Source organism: Poecilia formosa, unplaced genomic scaffold (genome assembly GCF_000485575.1).
Source record: "Poecilia formosa unplaced genomic scaffold, Poecilia_formosa-5.1.2 Scaffold82, whole genome shotgun sequence".
Classification (NCBI taxonomy): domain Eukaryota; kingdom Metazoa; phylum Chordata; class Actinopteri; order Cyprinodontiformes; family Poeciliidae; genus Poecilia; species Poecilia formosa.
Window position 1 is genome coordinate 338,182 of NW_006800021.1, and position 25,081 is coordinate 363,262.

General features: G+C 40.8%; 1 protein-coding gene across 1 annotated transcript in view; it reads right to left on the bottom strand.

The window, feature by feature from the left end:
* Positions 1-25,081, bottom strand: part of arvcfb (ARVCF delta catenin family member b) — a 258,356-nt gene that overhangs the window by 96,673 nt on the left and 136,602 nt on the right. The window contains exons 6-8 of the mRNA XM_016673815.1: positions 12,400-12,558; positions 11,116-11,136; positions 1,181-1,821 (exon numbers count right to left, since the gene is read on the bottom strand). Coding sequence (XP_016529301.1) covers positions 1,181-1,821; positions 11,116-11,136; positions 12,400-12,558 — 821 coding nt within the window. The remainder of the gene's footprint in view (positions 1-1,180; positions 1,822-11,115; positions 11,137-12,399; positions 12,559-25,081) is intronic.

A 25,081-nucleotide genomic window follows, 5' to 3' on the forward strand; every position in this document is an offset into this window, starting at 1 on the left:
TCGGAGACACTGGTCCCTTCTTGGAAGAATACTAATCACAGCCTCAGAGCTTCAGAGGCTGTGTGCTGTGGGGGGAACTGATAGTAGCTGCTCTTAGGCCGGAAAAAATGGAATTGTACTCAGGGAAGGAAATAAAGCAAATACAAAGATAAGATTGGAAAATGTATGTTTTTTTTGTGTTGTTTAAATGAGATAGATGCATGCTGGTGTTTGGGAATGCATATGAGCGACTGTGTGTCTTTCCATGTGGCTGTTAGAGATGTGTTGTGACACGTGTAAGGCACGTTACAAATTGCCTGTCACAGCAAACGTCTCTTGGAGGAGTGACTTGTTTTCTGAAGATGGGATTTTATTGAGTGTGTGTGTGTGTATTTGACACAGGACAGTCACAAGTGTGTAATGGCAGAGGCTCTGATTAGGCTTCTGCTCTCTTGCATCAATGTGAGAGCCTTTAAATCCAGTGCATTCGCTCAATTAAAGAAGCCGGAAACCTGCGTACCGTTCCGTCCTTCATGGCGACTGAAACAAACAAGTACGCTCCAGCCTCGCTCTTTTTCTTGCTCTTCAGCCCTCTTCTCTTGGAACTGGCGAGACGCCAAACATTTAACTCTCAGATTAGTGGAAAAGTGCAGAGAGCTTGAAAATATCCATCTGCTACAGATCAGTGATCAAAAAAACGTCTTTAACACACTGACTCAGCTTCAATCCCAGGGTCCAATTTACTTCAGTCTGGACGTTTTCCCCCAAGCTCTCCTACGGTTGACAACAAACTGACTGAGAGCTATTAGCAGACAACAGTTGGTTTTTAGGGTTTATTGTCAGGGGCTGACAGGTCTTTTCCTGTCCCATAAGGCAAGGAGTTGTACTCCTGTCCTGGAAGTTTGCTTGAAATCCCGACACACTCCCCTATCTCCTTCAATCCTCCTCCTGTCTTGTCCCTCAAGTCATTCCTGTCTCTTAACCTCTGACACAAATGCGTGTTTACTGTCCAATCCAAGGTAATTTGTTTTTACCAAGCTTCTTTTCTTAGCAAACTGTTCAAGAAGAAGAAACATGCTTTTTGTAGCAATCTTTCTGATTCAAGAACAAGGCAATGAGACAAGCATTTAGCAAGAGTTTGCTTTTTGTTGCAAAAAACAAACTTTGGTACACAGTGTAGTGGTTAACAGTTTCTTCTTACCTGACCCTGTGCACATCGCGGAGCGGTTCCCTGTGAGTGCGGCCCCGGTTCGTCCCTGGCAGGGTCCGGCGGTTGGCAGTGGAGTAGTCGGGTTCCAGCTCGTACGGCTCCTCTTCTTCAGGCCCCAAGCTGCGACGGTCGTCCTCCAAACCGTAAGGTTCGGGCTGGAATCGCTCAGGTTGTGAACGGTTCAGATCCACTGTGCTGCTGCCCATGGGCACCTGGGGCTGCGCCACATGGCCGTAGTCGTCCTTTCTAATTGGCAGAGTGTAGCTGTTCTCTGGACGGTAGCTGTTGGGCATGTAGGGGTAGCGCGGCGGCCGGAAGTTGACGCCACGCGACAGGCTACCGTAGTTGTCCGTCAAATCTGTGTAGCCGTCGTGGAGGCCATAGTGACGGATGTACTGGCTCTCCGGTGTCTCCACATACGAGTCGTTGTAGGAGTTGTTGTAGGCGCGGGTCAGGGTAGAAGTTGCTTGGGGTGTGATGAAGCGTTCGCCTCCGTTCTTCATGTATCGTCGGTCGATGGAATCAGTGTAGCTGCTCAGAGGGGATGAGCCTTCAGGCAGAGGGAGGCCGTCTGGGCCCAGGGGGACCTGCCGAACTGTTCTGGTGGTCACCGTCTTCACCATCTTAGTCACCTGGAGAGAGAGGAAGATGCATATGTCAGACAGTGACGCAGATTTAAAGTTCTTTGCATCAAACGAATAATACTGTGGCATTTTCTGGGTAACATCTGAACAAACAAGACCCAATTAAGTCAGGTGGACATAAAGTAGAGAAAACATTTTTATACATTTCTTTTCGCTCGGATTGTCATCCTCAGAGTACTCCACAACAATGTTACTTTAAAAACACAAGTCACCATATTAGCAACAAAACACCAGATGCAGCAAGTTTTGATACTTTCCTTCTCACTATGAAAACATTAATTTTCTTAAAGCAATGTCTGTGATACAAATTACCAATACTTTAAGAGATTTGCACTGGGTAACCAGATGGTGACCAGCATTGGTCGACTTTCAGCTTGTTCTGATGTGAGCACATCCCAGTGTACTAACAGCTTACGAGATCAACAACAATCTTCAGTGTGGATGCTGTAACTAAGGAAAGAAGACTCAAAGTTAGCGATCTTCAGGATCAGTGAGGTGACGACAACAGGAAAGAGATGTGAGGAACTTAATGGGAAACTTAAAGGTGTTATGCCATGTCTGTGGTTTATTTTGGCCAAGAAAGATTTCACTGCTAACAAGAAGACAGAACAGAATACAGCTGCTTTTGTTGTTTGTTTTGTTTTGTTTTTTTGAGCTTTCAACATCTGTATGTTATGAAATATGCTGAATAAAAAAATATCAACATGTATTTTGAAATCTCTAACTAAAGGTAATGGGCAACATTCTAAAAAGCTCCAGAAATGCCAGCAATGCATGCTGCATTTATCTCAGTTTAAAACTAAATCAATTCAGTTTTGTTTTGAATTACTAGTAAAATCCAGTTTTCTTCTGTGACACACAAGTAGTGTGAAATCATCTCTGCTCCTACTATAAATATTTAAAGACACATGGTAGCATAATGGTTAGGAAAAAAAAAAACACTATGCTGTTTTTATTTCTTCCATACATACAATATACAGCTAAACACAACAATTCAGATGAAACATTCAGATCCAGAATATTGCACACACAGAATGAGAGCAGACTGAGTCTCTTAGAGTTTGATGCAACCGACATGTGAATGTGCAAATGCTGCTCCACCAGACCCTACATCCTGTTAGCACTCTAGGGAAAACGTTAGCATCCCATCCTGTGGCTGGACGGGGTTGGGGGGATGAGACTACCAAACCAGAATGCATCCATTTCTGAGGCCCACTCCCTTCTTTTAGCTTAATATCTTTATATCCTCTGCTGTAGGCTGTGTGAATAGCAACGACAGACAGCAAGCACAGCTCTGTCTCCGGGCTCTCCGTTCATACAGAAAACAATTTAGGCGCCCAGTGAGTTCTCCTGTGGCCGATAATTGCCTATTTTGGCCGGGGTTATAAATTCATCTTCAAAATTAATGAGGCTGATGAAAATATATTATCGTCTGCGAATGTGCACGATTGGTGGAGTTCATGTTACCCCGGAAAAGGTGTTGGAGAGAGGTTAATTTCCACTTGATAGGAGCGGACCTGAGCTGATTGGCTCGGAAAAAGCAAACAAAAATAGCAATAATAAAAAAAAAGGTCCCTTCCCATCCCGCTAATCAAGAGGTTTAATGTTGATCAACAGCCAAGGTAATTTGTAAAGTGCTTTCTATACTATCAAATCAAAGATATAATTTCATCTTTAATCAGCAGCGGGGACAGAGAGATGCAAGATATCAGACATTACCAGGAAAAATAAACCCATGCTACACAGGGGGCGGGGTGCCAGGAGCAGAACCGCAAACCACAGATTGGCTATTTAACATGGTATCCTCATTAACTTTGCTGAAACAAATAGAAATTTACACTGGCCTCGTTTCTTGATTACACCCTGACTGAGCTACATAACAAAGCCCATTTCAGGAACATCAAGGTTCATTTCCATGTTCCAAGTAATTACAGAGTAGTTTGTTTTCGACGCCAGTCCGCCTTGGCTTTGCACAGGTAAAGTTTAGAGCACATGCTGGATTCAGGTCAGCTTTAGAACGGGACAAAATTCACAATGCTAGCTCTGCAATTCACCAACTAACTTTGGCTTTTAAGGCATCCTTCCTGAACTCTAACAGTAAGTACAGCTGAAACAAGTGATTTTTACACACTGAATAAAAACGTACACCATAAACATACAGGCAAATTAGAATCACCAAAATGAACTATTTGTTAAATGCCTCAATAATGAAAAAGAGAAAATATCTCTCACTTGAGATTGATGTGGAGAAATAACTAGTTCTCAAAGATTATTGCAGATTGCTTTACTTATTGACACCATTTAAACACATGGCTGCACCAATTGTGATGGGCGATATGGACTTAAAGTTTTATTACAACACTTTATGGTGCAATTGTAGGAACAATAAAAGTGACAATAACTATTCATTATTTCTTTTTAGTTAAGTTCATAGCTCTGACTTTATGACACAAAAATCACAGCCCCACAAATATTGCTCTTGAAAAACATTCCCATTCGTAAGAAGTGATGTGTATGACTAAGCTGCACATTCACTGCATTTAATCACATTTTAAAATGTATAGATTTATTGATAGCAGGCCTGTCGCAATAAGCAATACATCAACTAATTGCAGGATAAATTAAAACGAGTTAAATAATTTCCATTTGTATGATTTATTGTTTTTCTTTTATCTCTTTCTACCAAAAACTGAATGAAAAAAGTCTTCAGGCTGGTGCTTCACTTTTCACTAGCCCTCTATTATTTTTTTTTATGAAGCACAATTTTGTTTACAGAGACTTCATAATTAATTTTATTCGTTGTTTTTGATATCTTGTTTATTTATTTTGGATATTTAAAAAGTCTTCCAGCCACAGTGTTAAATATTAATTAGAATTTAAAGTTTATTGATTTTTGAAAAACTGCTCTCGCATTGTTATGAAAATTGTCTCAAAATAATATCGTTTATCACAATAACTTCAGGACCAATTTATCATCCAGCAAAATTTGTTTTTGAGACAGGTCTAATTGATACTCTCATTGAACTGAAGAAAATAGTAAAATTAATCCCAATATTATGGACAGTAAAAGTTTTTTTAAAACATTAACTGGAATTTATCTTGACAACGATAAATTAAGATTTTCATCACAATAAGAATGTATTGCGATAAATGATGAGCGATATGACCAATAATGTCCACTCCTACATGTCCTGCATTTTCCAGAGCAACAAACTCCCAAAACTCCAAATTAATTAATATAAATACATTCATTTAATTGAGGTTGTTGCAAAGGTGTCTTTTTTCAAACTACATACAGCGTCTCTATTTTCACTTTATCTCAGATTGTTGTGAATTTGTACACACTTTGATTAGACCTAAATGTTTCTAAGATCAGATCATGTCATTGTGATCCAATACAGAAAAACTCAAACTAAAGAAGATCAAACCTTTTAATGGCGACTGTCCATTCACCAAAGCAATAAATGCAGTCTGTTTATGTTTACATTGACCTAAGAAGCAGTCATCGTTTATTCTATTTTATTATGGCTGTTAGAGGCAGAGTGGAGGGTTTGATGCTACAGCTTCCCTGCCTCGACATGCCCAGCTGGCATGTACTATTACAGCTTTTTAGGCAATCTGCAAGGGCTGCGAGCGGATCCATCACCCATTTTCAAACACCCTTTGATGTACGCCCAAGTTCACAAGATGTTAAACCATCACGCAAAGGGGAGACGAGGGACCTGGGTTTCAGAGGAATGACTGAGTTCTGCTGGAGTGGGGTAAACACACCTCAAAGGGAATTGCTGAATTGGTAGTGGGAGGGATTATCCACAAATGTAGCAACTCTACTGACATTACGTGGTTTAGAATACAAAAAATCTATAAAAAATTCACATCAGTAGGGAAAAAAGTTTGAAACAATCGCAGGCAGTTAGACACGGTCCTTACTAGTTTGCCAGGCTGTTAAAAATGGCGTAAAGACAGAGAACATCCATTTAAAGCAATGTAAGATGTTTTATTACCGTTTTTTAACGGGAGAATCCATGTGCATGGTGGCTGGGTAGCCGAGACAGGAGGAGGCAGTAAATCATGTTGCTATGCAAGCTGTGATGAAGCCTGCCACTGATTTTCACGCAGGCTAGAGAGCTTCTTACGAAGACTCGAACAGAAACCGCTCGTTGCTTTGTTGAAAGAATAAACAGTTCTGACTTTAAAAGCCGATTATGATCATTTACTATTTTGGGCTGAACGTTTTAACTCGCCCCCACTTTACCTGCTCAAGTGTCGGCTAGCAAGCCCGTTCGGGGGCAGTAAAATGATTTTATTTGTTTAGGTGGTATACCGCAACTCTCATTAGCTCATATCCAGAGGAGAGGAGAAGGAATGCAGCTTTTATTGGTCCAAGTCGAAAATGTCTGCTTCATAGAGACTCTCTGCCAGCAGGAAAGAGTGTCTGGACGCTGGCCAAGGGAAAGTATTTCACACTGGGGCAGCAGGATGAAAGTGGATATAATTGACTGTTTACATGCGCCCATAGACTCTACTACACATCGCGGGTCAATTGACCGTAAGCTGAATGAGCTGAGAACGTAGGGAGAATCTGTAGTTAATCTGCTTTAACAATTTTAGACTGTGCATCCCCGCATGAGGAAAACTTGATCATTAAATTTGCAGATGATACCACAGTAGTGGGATTGGTTTAACGGGAATGGTACATCAGTGCAGCGGAAATGAATCAACCAGCGTTGAGAGATTGGACAAGAGGGAAGGGATGATTATTAACTCCCAGAGGTCAAGATCCGAAGCAGCGACTCTCAGCATCACCACCCATGTAGCAGAGAGGGTGGATAAGTGTGAGTTCCTCCAAGTCCAGATTTATGATGGCCTCCTTTGATAAAAAAAAAAGAAAAAAACAAGTGTTGTCATAAAACGGAAATTGCCACCAACATCACTCCATGCCAGAATCCTCCCAACATCCTTCAAAGCTGTGGGTCAGAGTGTGTTGACGTATTGCATCTCATCATGGTACTCAAGATGATATATGGCAGTCAGGAGGGGACTGTAGGGAGAAAATATCAGGTTACATTCTCAGGTATTTTTAGTCAAAAAATTCCATACTTCCAGAAATGTTCCGCCATCAAGCACTAACATCTAAACCGAACTATAACATTAACCGTACCCTGACTTAAAAGCCAACCCACTGTACATTAATTGGTAAAGTTGTACAACGAACCCCCACCTATTCGCAGTTCAGTCTTTGTGGATTCACCTATGTGTTTTTTTTTCCTACGGATTGGAACGCCATAATTATTTGTGAAAAATCCTATTTGTTGATTTTTTTCGTACAGCATAGATAAGATATTTTAAAGAAAATGCAGCCTGGGAAGTTAAAATACCTAAGCACAATGCTGCTTGACACACTATTGGCTGGTGTTTGCAAAGCAACCAATCCAGGAGTGTTATTGGTTTACCTTGGCGATGACACCCTGGATCCCCCAAATGCAGGAATAAGAAAGACCAAAGGTCGCAAGCTTCAGCAGCAGTAGCCAAGACAGTTTCCACTGTTCATTTTAATCCATATTAAGGTATACTGTATTTGGTGTGTGAACTATTATAAACATTTCTAGAGGGGGAACTCAAGTATTTGTGGATTTCAGCTATCTTTGCTGCTTGTGGTTGCTAAGACCCATGAATGCAGTGGTTTCCCTTTGTATAGTTTACATTTACAAATCTGGAGAGAACCGGTTAAATATTGTACATGGACCGCAAACCTGGAGAAAATATCATCAAGTATCTTGACTGAGAATTTTTGGTGGTGTTGGTTCAAACTCTGCCGATGAATCTCTGCCACCATATAGTTTATGGTCCTGCAAAGGATAGTGAGGGGAACTGAAAAGGCCTTTGGAGGTCTCTACCTTCTGTCCAGTGTCTGCTTCCAGGATGTAGCTCTGAACGTCAGAGGCTTCTCACACTGACTTCAAACTTTTTAAACGTTTGCGATCTTTGTGGGGGAGTTTGCTTGATGGCAGACAAACAATATCTTGTTTTTTTGTTTGGTTCGCCATTTGTTAAAAAAAATTGCAACATCTGTACTTGTCAGCTACGACTTACTCTGAATTGACTGCTGAACGCACCCCGTAATCTATTTACAGCAGCGTCTGCTTTTCAGTTCACTTCACATTATTCTGCTTAAAGATTTTTGCTGATAGTTTATCGCAAAAACACATGGTTACCACAGAAGCAACTTTTCTGCTGGCAGATCAAGACGACGAGAGAAGCTTCTGCGTTTCATCTTCCAGCAGTTAGACGTGGGATAACCATCAAGGAACATCGTGTTGGAATTACACAGCATGGTTAGACGTTCAGTTCCAAGGAAACAGACATGCACAGAAATACATCTGTGAGCTGCTGACAAATGATTGGAGAGGTGGAAGAGAAAAGAGGTTAAAAAACAAAACACGCGGAAGAGACGATGAGAGCGGATGGCACATTAAGAGTTGGGATGCATTCGAAGTTCACCCTCGACATTAATCTGCTTTACTCTGCAAAGTAATTTCAAGAAAACACACAACTACTCCATTCAGTAGGTTGCCAGAGCCTTTAAAGTTGTGTCCTTCCTTCCCCTTGGTTTTCAGCAAAGCCTTTGATTAGTGTGATGTTTTGCTGCACGCACTGGTGTGCATTATTCCTAACAAGTTATCCCCTCCCCCCCCCACTTCACCCTCCATCCAGTGCATAAAACATGTGAGTGTGAGAAAGAGTGTGAATGTGGCCAATCCCCTCGCAGTAAACAGGCTGGAGGGCAACGGGTCCTCCCTTATGAGGGATTAGAGCTGGCTTTTTAATTACAGCTTCACAGTCCCTGGACTAGAAGCTCCACACTGTGCTCTCCACTCATCTGATGGCCTACGGGGAATGACTTACTGCAGCGATGTTGCCATCTGCATCCAAAACGCTGCACAGCAAATTTCTAATCTATGGAGGTATGTCTGAAAATGTGGAAAAAGTCCAGACTCATCTAAAGAGGGCATCTGGCACAGAGTCTTTGAGCGGTCTCGACAACTTAAAATGTATTTTTTGTTATTTGGTAACGAGTCACTGCCAGGAATGTTCTGTGAATACAGCCGACTGCCAGGGTTTAGCACAGCTTTTATGCCGTAGAGAAGAGACAAATAAAAATGTGAGTTTCCTTTTCGACCAACCTTGTGCGAGATCCTTGAGTGAGAATCCTCAAAGGTAGCAAGTTGTGTAAATACGGTAAATTCACTTCAAAATGAGACATTTCTTCTTTTCCAGCGTGTGTGGACTTAAAACAGCAGAACTCTCCCCTCTTGGCAAACAAGCAGCTTGAATAAAAAAGGATATCTCTTTTGTTGTATAAAAAAGTGGATAATGAAAAGCTTCACACCCTGAATCTAGGTTTCAAACTCATATTCTGAAACAAGAAAGGAAGTAGTTCTAATTAAGATTAATAAACACTGCCCTGGCAAATAATTAAAAATATATATATATAAAGAAGCCATCAGCACTTTTAAGTTGTTTGTACTGCAGTATTTTGAGTACACTGTAGAAATAAAATAATGGCAGAGGGTCAGAAAATATGAATGATTTGTAAGAACTGTGAGAACAACATCTGCAGCTAACAGTTAGCATACTGATGCTAAGCATAGCATCTGTTTCAGAGCTTCCTATCCCTAAACTAAACTAAAACGTTGCATACTGCTAAAGTTTAAAATCTGAAATAATCAAACCAAGACGGGACAATAAAACACCAAACAGTTATTCTTTAAACACTGTTCGGATCTATTAGTCCCTTTTTTAGTTAGTGGAAACACAAATAGGGAGATTTTGTGAACGCTTTTTCACAAAAAATGTCTAACAGAGATTATTTGTGTAAAAAAAAACCTCCAAGTATGTTTATAGACTCTTTCAATCAATCTGTAAAAGTCAAGTCTTCAGTTTCTCCAAGAATCCTGCTGAAACCTCCCATCACATTCCTGTGAAACAAAAATCATCAACGTTCTTTTCTTATGAGCCTGATGTATGGGTACAACTTCAGAAAATTATGATTAAAAGTAAAATGTTTGACATTAACAAGTCACTCAGTAGGAAACACTCTGAACACTAAGGGAAGACAGGCAGTGTGTTAAAGACAGCAGAACAAGGACTTTCTTACCTCAAGATTCCTTTACGCAGGATTTTTGATGCACAATGCTAACAGCTTGTTGTTGTCATTAACAGTGACCAGGCTAACAGGGACAAGCATCAGTCTACAGCTCCTAAAATGATGTCTTCCTTCTTATTATGCAATCAGGACTGTTGATTCCTTAGACAGTCATTTAATGAACCGTTTTATAGTGGCAATATTTGATGCACGTAAAATATCATGGAGAAGTTTGATGTCACTTAAAACCAATGAAAAGGACAGGGGGCACCCCGCCCCTTCAGATTGAGTAGAGGATAACCATAACTTTTCTTTCCTTGATAAACTCTGAACCAGTTCACCAAAACGACAGGAGAATAACTTTCTACTCGAAACTGAAAGAATTTCTCTTCAGTCTGAGATTCCACAAAATGACAGGCACAGAATCCTCAGCTGATTTTATGTTTCTAAAACAAAACTTGACAGAAATTCTCCATTCTGTGTCTGCAGTGACTATTGCAGAAGTTTAAGCCCCATAAAGTGTGATTTTTCCAAAAGAAAAAAAAAAAAAAGACATTTTATCTGAAGTCAATACACCTGGAAACAGACAAATATTATGAGGATGAACCTTTCCGATGCATGAAGAAGCTTGTGTGCTACATTTCACAACACATTTAAAACAGGAACACATTCAGTTAATGAGGGTATAATTTGTTAACACTTGTAGAAGTGGTGTGCAGCCTGTTAACACATTAGTCAGCATGTGGTTACAGATTATGGATGACAACTTGAACTTGTTTTCAACGCTTGTGCATTTTAGGCATTCTCCAATACATCATTGGAACGCTAAAACACATATATATCTAACTGAATTTCAATTAATTGTCTGGATTTAACGTTACAATCGTTATTAATAAATTATGCTGCATTGCCGCCCTAAAGGCGTTTTAGGCTAAGCGGAGCAAAACATGAAGACAGTATTACTGGGGATAGATTATCTCGAGAGGTGGAAGCGGCAAGCTGCGATTTAAAACATGGTCAATTGTGTTAGCTTGAAAAGCCACAGAGTGTGCTGTGCACGGCTGCCGTACAGTGTATGGGGCAAACATCGGTGGCATGGTGACGGAAGCCGCAGCAATACGTAAAACCACACTCACCTTCACATTGGTTGACATGTCCTTTCAGGAGAACAACAAAACACAGTAGAGGGAAAGTCAACAAAGGGGGTTTCTGAGAAGCACACAACTGGGAGAATGATCCAAAAACTGACTGATGATAAGAAGGAGAAATAAACAGAAATAAAGCTGCGAGCACGGGGGGAGGGCCCCGCTTTCGGGAGCAGGATTACGGGATTTAGAATCCCTAATAATGGAAATCTGGGATTGCGAGCAGAGTATGCTGCTGGATGGCATTCATTTTGACACTCTGAATTCATCTGGATCCATAGGCGACATCGACGGCCGCAAATGCTATTAGGCGTCACACTAAGCGGAGAGGGGAGGGAGGCAGCTGCACTTTTTTTCGTGCCACACTGCAAAACTACAAAATCTTACCAAGCAATTTTGGTCGACTTTCTAGTGCAAATATCCTAGAACACTTGAAATAAGATAAAACAAGCAACTTTTCACCAAGATACAGGATCGTTTTAATTAAATAATTCCTTAATATTGACAAAAGAAAAAAGTTATTATTCCATTAGCAAATTATTTCTTATAACATGGGGAAGTTTTTAAGCCTATCACAATAACAAATGTTTCTGGACAATAAATTGTCGCAGACGTTATTGCGATAAACAATAATATTGTTGCTCTGACATCATTTTCAAGCAACATATGGTAATGGCATCATAATGCCAGAACACATTCTCAAAGGTCAATAAACTTTAGATGCTTAGGAATATTTAACACTGGCCATGGGAGGCATTTTAAATATCCAAAATAAATAAACAAATAAAATGAATGATGAAGTCTACGTAAACAAAACTGTCCTTCAAAATAAGAGCTAACTGAGACCAAATCACCAGGCTCAAGACTTTTATCATCCAGGTTTTAGTAGAAAGAGAAAAGAGGAAAAACAATAAATTATGCAGATGGAAATTATTGAACTCAACTTTAATTTAATTGATTTATTGCTTATTGCAACACGCCAGCTTGTTATTAGTGAAATAATCTACATGAGGAACAAGTAGTTTTTCATCAGTATTAAGGAATTATTGACGAGCTCCAATGTCTTGCTGAAAAGTTACTTCTAAGATAGTTTTATCTTATAACTTTAACTTACTAAGATATTTACAACTAGAAACTAGACCAAAAATATTTGGTAAGATTTTGTGCAGTTTCAGGTTGAAAGTATATTATATATATATAATATACACAAAACACTATTCAATCGCCTCATCTATATCTAATTTCTGTCAAGGTGAAACAGAGTTACCGCATTACCTTGGTCTCTGTGCGCCGCGTGGTTCCGTCGTCGGAGGTGACCACCGAAACGTGAGACGTGGGGGTGCCGGGGTCCTCCTCTATGGTGACCGTCTCCTCCACCACCTCCTGCGGCTCCTGCATCATAGCCAGGGATGTGGCGTTACTGGGGCTCTGCTCCTGGACAAAGAGGAGGAGGGAGGGATGAATCAAAGCAATCAGGGCTCAACAAGCAGATTTTCCTAATCGCTGTTGCACAGCATGGCGGGAAAACAACTTCTAGGTAATCATCTGTTAGACATACAGCAAGATAAACCTGCATCTGCGCTGCCATAGAAACAAACCGCATTAAGATGCAGCAGAGGAGAGGCGCGTCGTGCTTAAGTCGGCTGAAAGTGAAGCGAATTAAACATAACGCCTCTCGTGATTGGAAATGCAACACGTTTGCTTTAGGTAGATAGGAAGTGTGGAAGAACGTAGAAATTAATATGAAAGAAATAAAAAGGTTTGATTACACTGAAACTGTGAGATAAATGACACGTGATCGTGACGAAGAAATAGAAAAAATAACTTTTGCATAAAATGAAAAGCAACTAAAGCAACGACTTTACATTTTTAGCTGATACTAGATGATTTGCATCCCTGCATTCTTATGGACAATATCAACTCCCAGCAAGACAACATTTCAGATATGCATTGGTACTGAGTTCAGGTGTAATAATATGGTCTATTGATTGTAAGGAAATTGGGACTTTAGCTGAAATTGAACTCTACAGCTCGAGAATTTTCCCAAAAGAAATTTCCAGGAAATTTCAAGCAAACTCTCAGACGGTTTGAGAAACCCTTACAGATTTTCTCAAAACCACTAAAAGTCCACAAAATGTTCCACCTCTAGTTGGATGAATTCAACAAAATAACCAAAATGGCTTTAGTCAAAGTTTTCTACAATCAAACTGAGCACCTGGATTTCTAATTCCGCACAAGACTCAAGTTACATACATCTGTTGACCTAACAAACGTGTGCAAGTGTTCATCTAGAATCCAAGTGCACAAAAAGAAGAAGGGAAACAGCATTCTCTGTAACGCAGACACAGCGAGTAGCAAACACCTCCCAACCCACCAATCACTGAAACTCTGTGAAAGTTGGAAGGACTATTTTTGATCCACATTTTACTGGGAGGTCATGGATTTGAAAAAAAAACTGTCTCTACAGGCGACGGATGAAAGTGAGTATTGAGTTCTACATTTTCCACCTGACCTGATAAAAAAAAAAAGCCTCGAGATAGATATGCTTCCTGCTGCATTTCCAGCTGATATAAAAAAAAAAAAAAAGAAACAATAGGAAGCCAGTGTTTGGATGTGCAACGCCCTGGCGTGGACTGCTGGTGCACAAGAGTGGGACAAAATTACAGCTTTCATGATGGAGAGGGGAAGGAAGGCATTTGAGGCAATCACAGATAACCAAAACAGCACGGAGCCAAGAGAGCAAGAGGAAATCACGAGTAACGGGGAAGGCGGAGAGGCTGAAGGTGGAGAGAGGCAGAGTAGGGGAGTGAGTGGGAACTTTTTCTGATGACCTGGTAAGAGAGGAAACAGGGAGTTTGTGAACTTGTCAACCGTACTGCTGAAGCTGACTTAAAAGAATTGCTTTTTAAAGATGCCTGTCACATTGATGTAATGTGCCCAACTCACTAATTTCAGGGTGCTTTCACACCTGACGGTCCTGGAGACTCTGTTCGATTGGGGACTAAAGTTGCAACATTTGTTACATTTCCAGCTGCTGCCGTTCGCTTTCACACTGCACTCACTGCCAAACGAACCAAACCCTTTGAGAAACATGTTCCCCTCCTTGCCTGTGGTGGCTTGGCACCAAGAACCAGTGAAAGAAGTGACACAAAACATCAGAAGACGACACTGAGCAAAACTTCCTTCTTCACAAAATGTAAATAAAAATGGAGTGGCGTCAGATTTTAACAGTTGTAGGATTTCTCTTTTGGTCTTTGGTAAAAGACCACAAGCCAATTCTCCCAATAGTGCTAGACTCTCGTGTTTGTTTTGGTTTTATTTTGATAGAAAGCGCCTTGCATTCTGGTGTCACCGTTTCCTTCTTTTGGGGCGGTTTCCGGTCCGCTTGCATCCACATATGAAACCAAACTCTGCCACAGTTCAACTGAACTGAGACCTTGGCGTTTAGGCGGACCAGAGTTCGCTTTTTCGATTGCACACACACACACACACACACACACACACACACCTTTCCAAACATACCAAACTTTACAGACAAATGAACTACAACTCAGTTAACAACCAGAAATCTCATCTGAAATGTTCCTCATTTTACAAGTCCTCTGAAGCAATTAAGACACAAATCTAATCCAATGAGTCTTTTTCAATCAGCTACAAAAACCTGATGTGACGGACGGGGTGAGATCAAGGAGAAAGTTTCACAATTGTTCCTCCCCTGCGTTTTGTCGAAACTCTTCAGGTGAGAGCTTGTCGAGAGAGACTGCCTGTTTTTCTTCACATCTTTGAAGACACTAATAAGTGAACAGCTCTTCATTGATTGGGCAGCTTTTTTTTCCAACTTCAAAGCCCCCAAAAAGTCCTCATTGATCTCCAGTCTTTCCTGGTCAGTCAAACGTTTGCTCGTTTTAGGCTGAGGATCTCTCTGCCTAATCCCTTGGCCCTCTTGCTTCTTTGCCCCAGATGGGAAAAAGACCAGAGCTGACATTTAGGGATAAATATCACCTCATAAAGGGCATGAAAATGGACACTGTGCACCTGCTCCACTTTATCCAGTAACTCAGAGTCAATTAGAAGTCAGTTTAGCCATTAGATGTGGAAAAAAAGGTTCCAATGAGAGTTTTTTTAGTCATTAGAACCAATAATGGAACTAATGACAAACTAGGCTATCTGCTCTACTGAAAGAGACACGTTTATTTAAACAGTCAATAGCCAGCTGACGAAAAGATTTTTTTTTAAACACCTGACCTGAGGCTAAACAGCCTCGTTCTACAGGGAGAGACCTACAGAGAGAGAAAAGGTCAGAGCTGATTAGTTCCCTGCAATCAGCATGCCTGTAATGCTCCATTCTAAATGTGAATTACCCTCCTGACCGCGTGCTGGAAACAAAAACAGCCTTATTTGAGGAGTCACAAATTGCAAAATAGAGAGTGCAGTGAAAGAAACACGAGTTAACTGTATAAAGCTCGCTTTAGGCACCGAAAGGTCAGGAATATATTCTGCTTATCTGGACCTACTGGGATTCACTGGCATCCAGGCAGCAACAATCTCTCCTTGAAAATGTGCTTCTACCGTAATACAGAAAAGAATTACAGCACTTCAATGGTCAGAGTCAAACGTCATGTCAACTCAACAGAGAAGCTGAATGTACTGGGTGATTGTTTGCAAGCACTGATAATCCACCTCTTTTGCTTTTGTCACTTCTCAGGAGTCAGGAATATGATTATTGGCCATTTGAAGAGATCCATAATGTTTCCTTTTTAAAACACTCTAGGATTTGGGTAAAATTTGAACTTTTTATATGTTAATAAGCTGCTTCTAGTTGTGAAAACAACACTTTGTTGTCACGGTTGCACATTATAACATCTGTAAGAGCAAAAATATGTCCGGCTGCACAGCATTCAAAACCATATGGAATAATTTTTCATAAAAGCATAAACTAAGAAAATGCAATTGGGCTACTCCAACATGCTGCCACCACGAGCAGCACAAATCTAGAAATACTAGTAATTAGCCAATATTTACTCTGAACATAACCTGATGCTGGTAATAATATTTCAAGGAACTTTAATGTAAATAGGTTAAGGTTAGAGAGTCTTTATTTTTAAGTAAGAAAGTAGTTTTTGAGTAGTCCAGTTGTGTTGATAAGTCAGCTAATAAAAAACAAGAACACTGTCTAACAAAATAAAGCGTCCACTAACTTAAATTCATTTGTCTACTAAAAATCAATAAACAGTGTTGACATTGTCACTTGTAAACATTGTGACAATACTGCAACCAGCTAACTGCTAGTCGCTAGAAACCCTAAAACTGACACCCGTTTAATTGTTTTCAATCATGGCTCAGAGTTTTTTTTGTTGTTGTTATTTTGGTTTTTTTTTTATGGAATCCAGATCATCTTTGGTTGATACTTTCCAACAAAATCTGATATATGAAAACTCTTTTAGAAAACACGGAAGATAAGGCTTTCATTCGGTGTTCTGTTTGGCATTTGGACACCCAAAAGTTTGTCAAGTATGAAAACCAGGACTTGAATCGTCCAGATTGATTGACACTTGTGAAATTTTAACTTAAAAATTGGTTGTCAGTTTTCCCCAAAACATTGCTAAAACCCATCTTGTAAAATTCATACCATCTACCACCTCATCCTGTGAACTGAATGCATCGCTACGGTAATTGAAGGATTTATGTTGCTTTGGTTAAGGATACTCTGGGTAAACTCTCCATATTCAATTACTGGGCTCCCCATTAATTAGCTACATCCCTGTGACATTGAGGGTCTTTGTAGGCTCATTGTGCAAACCCAGAGGAGGCGCAATTCAAGCAGGAGCACAACATTAAAGCAGCAGCATTCTACATTTATTTAAACCATGTAAAAGCACTGGATGGGAAGAGGTGACGGGATCCTTGGAGGGTTGTTCACTTCCTCAGTTCCCTCCTCCTCAACTCGGTGGGCATTAGGTGGGAGACTGAAGTTGAACGTGACATTACAGCCCTTAAATAAATGATTAACAGGTGTCTGGCCATGGGCTAGCTCGGCTTTTTGCCAGTCACAGGGGACAACGGGACTGATTGTGAGTCAAGGAGACTCAAGAAAGCAGTCAAGGGCAGGAGAGGTGGAGCACAGTGACTGATTTTGGATAGAGGAGTGATAAAATGGCATAAAGATCATGGAGGGGGGAATGCGATAAAGGAAGGGGGAAAGGCTTAAGCACATGCAAATGTTGGAAAAATGGTTTGTATAACCAAAAAGAAAATTTAAGGCAAGATGAGCCATTTTTTATATCAGCTACACTGTGACTTAAACATTCTCCACTGGCTACTGAGGAATGGCACCTCTTTCCTGCCCATCAAACACAGGATCTATCTCTTTAGAAAGGCCACACTCATATGGGGTATGACATAAAAAGTGGGATTATAAATATTTTCAAACACATTCCATATAAAAGTCAATTTGATGGGCAAAAAGTAAAAACAGAAACGCAGTAATGACCTGATTGCAGAAGGATACATAAGCTTAGACGTATTTATCATATTTTATAGAACTTTTTCTCAAGTATTCAGCCTTTTTGGTTACAGACCTAAACTCAACTAAAGAGAATCTAAATCAGCTAAAAACCTCGTCTGCATCAGTAGGATTTTTTTCTTTAGCGAAATTTAGCGAGGATTTAGCGAAAGAATCAATCTCAGCTTGATTCTTTCGCTAAATCTAAAGTTTGCAAAGCATCTACAGAGGATTAGGACTTTTAATCTATAAAAGCATCAGCCAGGGCGGGATAAAAAAACCCACAGCGTTTTGAATACTCTATAGCACAGTGAATATTGTGTTATCGATATAGTGCAACAGTGGCGCTACACAAACAGAACATTTCGCCAAAACTGGAGAAACGACAAGATAGAACACAGGCAAAAAAAAGGTACATTTTTGGGCAACTACTCAGAAAGTATCAACACTAAACATGACAAAAAACAACATATATACAGTAACAGGTCATAGAAGTAGCATCATGACCTGGTGTTAATGATTTTGTCAATGAAGAAGGATGTGGAAAAGAGATGTCCAAACAATCGGACGGACAGACGGACGGGGACGGACGGACGGACGGACAGAAAACGTCATGGAGAACCAAGAAGAGCTTCTTGGGGGTTTTTCATACCTACTTCAAATTAGGTTTCTGTAATCTATTCATAGTTCTATGTAAAGAAATGTTGATATATGGTTATCTGACCCCAATGCAAAACGTCCACCAGGAGAAGGAAACTAAGAGAAGATAGTGAATTTTGATCAGGATTTATATTTACTCGACTCATCTAGCTCAAACCAAAATCAATGGAAACGGGATGCAATACATATTTTTCATCAAATAATGTAAAGGTCAGCTTGCAAGATTTAAAGGCAAGATTTAAACAGTTTTTATGAAAGTCTATCACTGATAACAGTTAAATTACGTAGGAAAATGATTCTAAGATTCAATGAATACAAATTAAGGTTGAGATTTGGCAAAGGACTTAATTGACTGACATTCAGTCAAGTATGAGCATGCTGATATAAATCTACAGAGAAATATTATTAATCTGTTGCATATAACCCAAGGCAGACCATCCTTAACAAGGTGTACATACTCATAGCTCAACATCAGCCACAGCAATCGATTCCCCCAGAAGATTTTGCCCTTGACAAGAGGCTCAGAACAATCTCCTGTGGGGTCCATATAATTACGATAGATCACAGACAGAAATTCAGCCCCTTCAAAGGAGCCAATCTCAACAGTAATGGATTTCCAAGCAGAAAAAAAAAGAAAAAGGAGGATAAGTAGGAATACAAAGGCAAGAGATTAAGTGATACAGTGGTGTCAATTAGCACCAACCAGCTATCTGCCATCAATTCAACCCCATTCATCATCAGTGTTCAATAAGATGGCTGGATGTTGTCTGAGAGCAGAGAGAGGGAGATAAAGAGCATCTGGGATGACGAGTCAAAGAAAAACTTTTGTTGAACTTGAGAATGAGCCATGATTGCAGGACAGGTTGAATTGTTTTAAGTTGTGCTATCAAACAAAGAAAGTTGGATGATTGGCTAATTAAAAGAAACATATTGATATCTGGAAGTCAAATTTAGCCATTTAAAGCGCTGCATCATCTCAATACATAAAAAAAAATGAATGGAGCTCACTCTTACAACTATGACGTGAAAATTAAAATTTTGTTATATTTTACTGTATTACTGTATTTTTATTATTGACAATGTAAAAATAAACAGGTTTGTTTTGATTAATACTGACAGAACATGCATCAAGATTATTCCTGTTTATTCATGTGTCATAACCATCAAGTCAAGTTTGCAATGACAAATAAGTGTCATTTTTAAAATAAAACATTTTTTTCCCATATTTGAGAAATGGTCGACACACATGGTGAGACTACGAGCACTAATTGGCTGGACCTCTGTTAAGCCAGTCACTTTACAGGGGATGAATATTTACACAATCATTTGTTGAATGTTAAATATCTATATTTATTTAATTGCCATTATTTTCTGGAAAACATTTTAAATTTTGACTTTTTCTTTAAGAGGTTAGCGGGTGTACATAAGAGTCTGATTACACTCAGCAGAGCAGCCACTACAAGAACGACGATGAAAGCCTCCATTTATAGCATCATTGTGGCACATCTTCACCAGGAGTCTCACGTAGACAGCGTACCGGTTTGCCAGCACGTGTAATACTACAACTACAATCAATGCCAATAATAATGGTGGTATTAATAATGGTAGTAAAGTCAAACTGTGATAAATTGAAAAAATAAACCTGTTTATTTAAGGGTAAATATGTACATGTTGGCAACAGTGATTTTTACCTGAGTTTTTATTTTATTCTGAAATTAAAATACATTGTTCTGTGTTGGACAAAGCAGTTTGAGATCCTGTACTCATGTCTTAAAAATGGAAACATACACAACTTGAATTGCACTTGGCAGGAGTTGTCAAAATCATGAAATCTGGTAAAAACATGGTTAGAAATTCTTCATGCCCCAAGTTATGGTATGTTCTGTATTTTTCTTTTCTCTACATAAAATGATGTCAATCATGATGAAACTGATCATAGCTTGAATTTAAGAAAACTGTGATTTGATATTTGTGTCTTATAGCTCACCACTAAATTAATCTTTTTTTTTTTTTTGTCCATCCTTTATCTTCCACTCAGTTGACGGTTAGGCTGCCAGGGCAGAAAATAAGCAGAAAAGCCCAGACTTCCCTCTGTCCAACCACTTGGGACAGCTATTTGGTGAAATTCAAAGATGTTCCCAGCCCAGTCGAGACACATCGTCACTCCAGTGTGCTCTGGGTCTTATCCTTGGTCTCCTCCTGGCAGGGTGTGCCTGAAACACCCCACCAAGGAGTCATCCAGGAAGCATCCTAACCAGATGCTCGAGTCACCTCAACTGGATCCTCTCAATGTGGAGACTGAGTGTCTCTGAGTCCCTCCTGGATGACTGAACTTTTCACCCCATCTCTAAAGGAGAATCCAAACACCCTGCAGAGGACACTCATTTTGTCCACTTGCATCCATGATCTTATTCTTTTAGTCACTGCCCGGAGCTTGTGACCACAGATAAAGGTACGAACGTATCAACCGGTACATTGAGAGTACAGACTGCACCAATGCGTCTATTGATTTCCCACTCCATGTTTCCGTCATCCGTGAACAAGACCCTGAGAAACTTGGCGCAGAAACTCATCTCAGACCCAGAGAAGGCAGTCTACCCTCTTGAAAGCTCAAGCATCATCGTCTCGGATTTGGAGGTGCTGACTTTCTTCCCAACCGCTTCACTCTTCGCTACGAAATACTGTAGTGAAAGCTGGCGGTCATGGTCTGATGAAGCCAATGGAAACACATCATGTGTAAAAAGCAGTGACCCGATCCTGAGGCCAGCAAAACGGATTTCCTCAACACCAAGAAATTCTGTCCTTAATCATTTTCTTTTATTTTCTAAAATCAAATCCAAGGTGCATATTTATGTGAAAAGACCTTGACATATTTTTCTCCAGCAGATTTATTTAATATCTAACAATTACAGAAAAGGGATAAAATTACTTTTTCATTTTGCCATTCTAAATAGAAAACCATGGTGTGCTTTGTTAAAGCCTTGCTCCAAAAATGTCATGTTAAAATTGGCATTTTCAAGACCTGAAAAGATGTGTAAATTAGGATTTACACTCACTTTTAGAATATATGAGTTTTAAAAGACCAGTGAGGCATGAAAATAAACTCTCTCATAAAAACTTTAAATCAGAAAAACAGACAATGTATCATTAATTATTTCTGATAAAAGAATAACTTAATAGGTGCAAAAATCATCGCTGCAGTTAAGAGAATATCACAACAATATTAAGGCTGCACAAAGAAAAACTACATTGAAAACTACATATAAACATTATCCTTAAGTTCTAAATTGAAGGAGACATATTGAGTCCAGTAAAATCAATCATCTGCAGTATATAGTTCCTATGAAGAGGGAACCATGTTTCCCATTGCAAACTACAGCAGACGTTTCCCACTCACTCCCACACGAGAGCAAAAATTAGATCTGTACGTCTCAATCGGAACGCAGCAGGAGGGAGGCTCGGGTTCTTCGCTTTCAGACGGTACACTCTGTCAGATCACCACCTGGTCAACCATTCTGGTGTGATCAGAGTCACCTTCCTTCCACACATGCAACACGCTCAGGCTCAGTCTGACCCCTGCGCTGAGACTAACAGGATTTCACTCCGGAGCCACGCCAGCAATCATTACATGGCTCTTACACAATTAATCCTCAAGCAAAGATCGCCTAGCAAACCTCGGGTCGTCCAATTTCCCATCAGCCCCTTCTGCTTCAACCACCTGCCCTACCAGTAGCTCTCCATGGCAGAGGATAATGTGATAAAGTTCTAGCAAGAATGAAAGAGACAGAGGGAGAGCGTGAGAAGGCAGTGCACCGGGGTGAAAAAGCAAATGTGAACTGTGGCCGCGTGATCCAAGCACTCGAAACAAAGAAGGTTTGTGGGATGGAGCAGGGGTGGAGAGAAAGTCAAGAAAGTGGGTAGGGGAAACTAGCAAAGGTGATGATACGTGGCAGACACCCAATACAGCGCGCTCTCTAAGGGTGAAAGAGGAGAAGGGGGCGGAATGCAGTTACGTCCAAGGTCAATGACAGGTCCAATCTCAGTTACAGCTGGGGCAGAGGCCCCCTAATACCTGGAGTAGTTCCAAGTTCAGCTGGCACAGTGTTTATGTGTGCAGTGCTGATCTTTGTGCTGATGCTTTGGCTTTCTGTCATTTTGTGCCTTCACCACTTCTACCTTTGTAGATTTGTTCTTCAAATTCAAAATCTGCCAAAGCACCCTTTTCTCACCTGCGTCATTTTGTACCCAGCAGGGGGACGGTTTGCGCTCACTATGACAGCTGAAGATTGAAGGTAATTTTCTATTTTCAGCTCAGTTTTCTCTACGGAAAGATGGATTTGTTGATCCTAGAAATATTTACAACCATTAGTAACTCTGACTGGATCAGGGTTTCTTACCATATTTCAGAAGATTTTATGGTCATGAAGTAGAGCCAACAAGGGATGAAGTGAAAAGAGTATGAGTTGTTGAAGAGGTAAAGTGAGCCCTTGTGTTTTTAAGGGCATATTTCAACTATACAACAGCGAACTGAAAAAAACCAAAGAGGGAGGATGACGTCCTGGTGATACAACTAAGAATAATGGGAAGCTTAATCTCTCCTCCGATGACTGATCCTCGGCCAAATCCGGGCCTCCGTGTTCACCTCTTTCTCGTTTGGCCTCTTAGTTTCAGACGTTGGCTTTATTTCCCTCTCCCCCCGTCTGATTCTTCTGCCTCTTCCCCGAAATCCCCCTCCTATCTCCCCCGACCCATGCATCACCCTCTGCTGATGTGCCCTTTTGTTCCTTTGCACAAGCGCTTAGAGACGGGACAAAACTTAGCCAGGACTTGACAGACGCGATTGCTTCCCGACAGGGCATCGCGAACGGCATTTAGCCCACTCAGAGTGGGCTATCTAGTGACAGACTGAAGCCCCCGTGGAACCTATGGCAACATTTGACACCACCTTAATCTCTAGAAAGACTAATATTCCCATGCAAATTGGCCAGGAGATGTTTTAAAACCTTGGACAATTTCAAACATATGCCCTCAATTACGCACCACACACACAAGCAGTCTTGCACACACGGACTCACATACCACATGTGTTTTCCTCGTATTTTATGTCCAGGAGTCAGTTTGGGGAGTCAAAGATCCAGAGAGTCACTTTAACCACGCAGCAGTCACCAAATTGGAGCAATGGGTGCAGAAATAAGTTGTGCAGTTATTTAGTAAGTGGCCAAGGAGACAAAGAGAAGAAGGCGGATAATGAAGGAAAACAAAGGAGGAGGAATCACTGGAGCTCATCGAGCAAACTAAATCAATGAGCGGCGGAGAGGGGTCAGCGCCCGCAGTCGAGGCTTGATTGTTTGGACAGCGGGTGCGGCCATGAGGAGCAGGTCAGAGAAGAATTCATCTGGCAAGGATGAAGACCAGCAGCAGCCTGGAGCGGTGGACGGGTGGTGGGCGGAGTGTGGGGTTAGGGGTGGGTTTGTCGCGATGGTGTAGCTCTGGGTTCCCACAGGGCGGCTTGTTTGCAGCGCCCCTCCTCTTAGCCTCTGGATCACTGTCAGCATGATTTTGTCAGAAGGCTGGTGACTGGAGGGGGTTGAGAGAGGCGGGGTGAGAACCGGGGGGGGGCGAGTGACGGGCCGAAGCGTGAGGAGGCGGCAGTGAGACGAGGTCTGCCAGAAGCTCAGTTCACATGAGGTCCACAGGAGACAGAGAGAACTGGAAAGGGGACATATGCTTCACTTCCTGTCAGGCTACAAACGTGTCCCCCTGACACCCTTTTTGCAAAAACTGTCTGTGTGTGCACCCCCAGGGTGTCCCGTTTAGTGAATATTCACCCCCTCCCTTTTCAACAACACAGGCTTACTTTCTGGGTCTCTTGTGTTAAAAGCAGTGAAGCTTGTCACAGATTTTATAGGCATGGCACTTATTTCTTTCTCTATTTAAGCTGCTATGTTGAGCTGTGGGAGTGGAGTCCATGGGCTTCTTTACAGAAACTTTATGGGTAGCAGAGAAAGTGAGATTTGTTAATCACTAAAACATATTTAAACATAAAATACTTTGCTTTCTAATCTGTATAAGCACATCCTGTACCTTTACAAGCAACAGGTGCAACAGAAATATTACGGTGAATTCACCTTAATGCATCTGGAACACACTTTGCTCTGCTGAAGGAGTTCTGTGACCCTAAAGCTCAAAACCCTTCAGAGGACCCTAGAGTTAGGAGGGGAAAAAGCTCAGATGATGCCCAGAAGAACTAACACAGTCCATCACATTAACTGCAACTGCTTTTCAAACATGCCATCGGTCAGATGAGATTAAAGCTTCTCCCAGGATATTTTTACAGCCTTGTGCCAACCGTCTGGTAAAAAATTAGGCTCATTTTGTGAGCAACAGCTCGGAGTCACAGCCACCGACTGCAAGAACCCTGCCTTTTGGAGAAATCCCAGCTGATTTACAGCTAACCTTCAACGGGTCAAGTGATAAGGTGAGGCTGGATGTATGCGTGTCTTATAAAGGAACCATTGTGCAGCTTGGTAAATCTATCAGGGGGCCTGAGCTATAGCCCAGTGACTTTTATTTATTATTTCTCTCCGTCAGATAAAAGAAATGTGATATTTCATCTGTTTTGCTCAGCTCTGCTCTACAGGCTTTATGGAGCGCAAAGTAGGTAAAAATGTTGGTGTGAGAAAGCAATTTGTAGAATGGACTGCTTCTAAGCCAAAGGGCAGCACATTTTACAAAAGATGAGAAAAATATTCTTAGACCTAAAGGAACCCAGGACAATTCATCTGTATATTACTA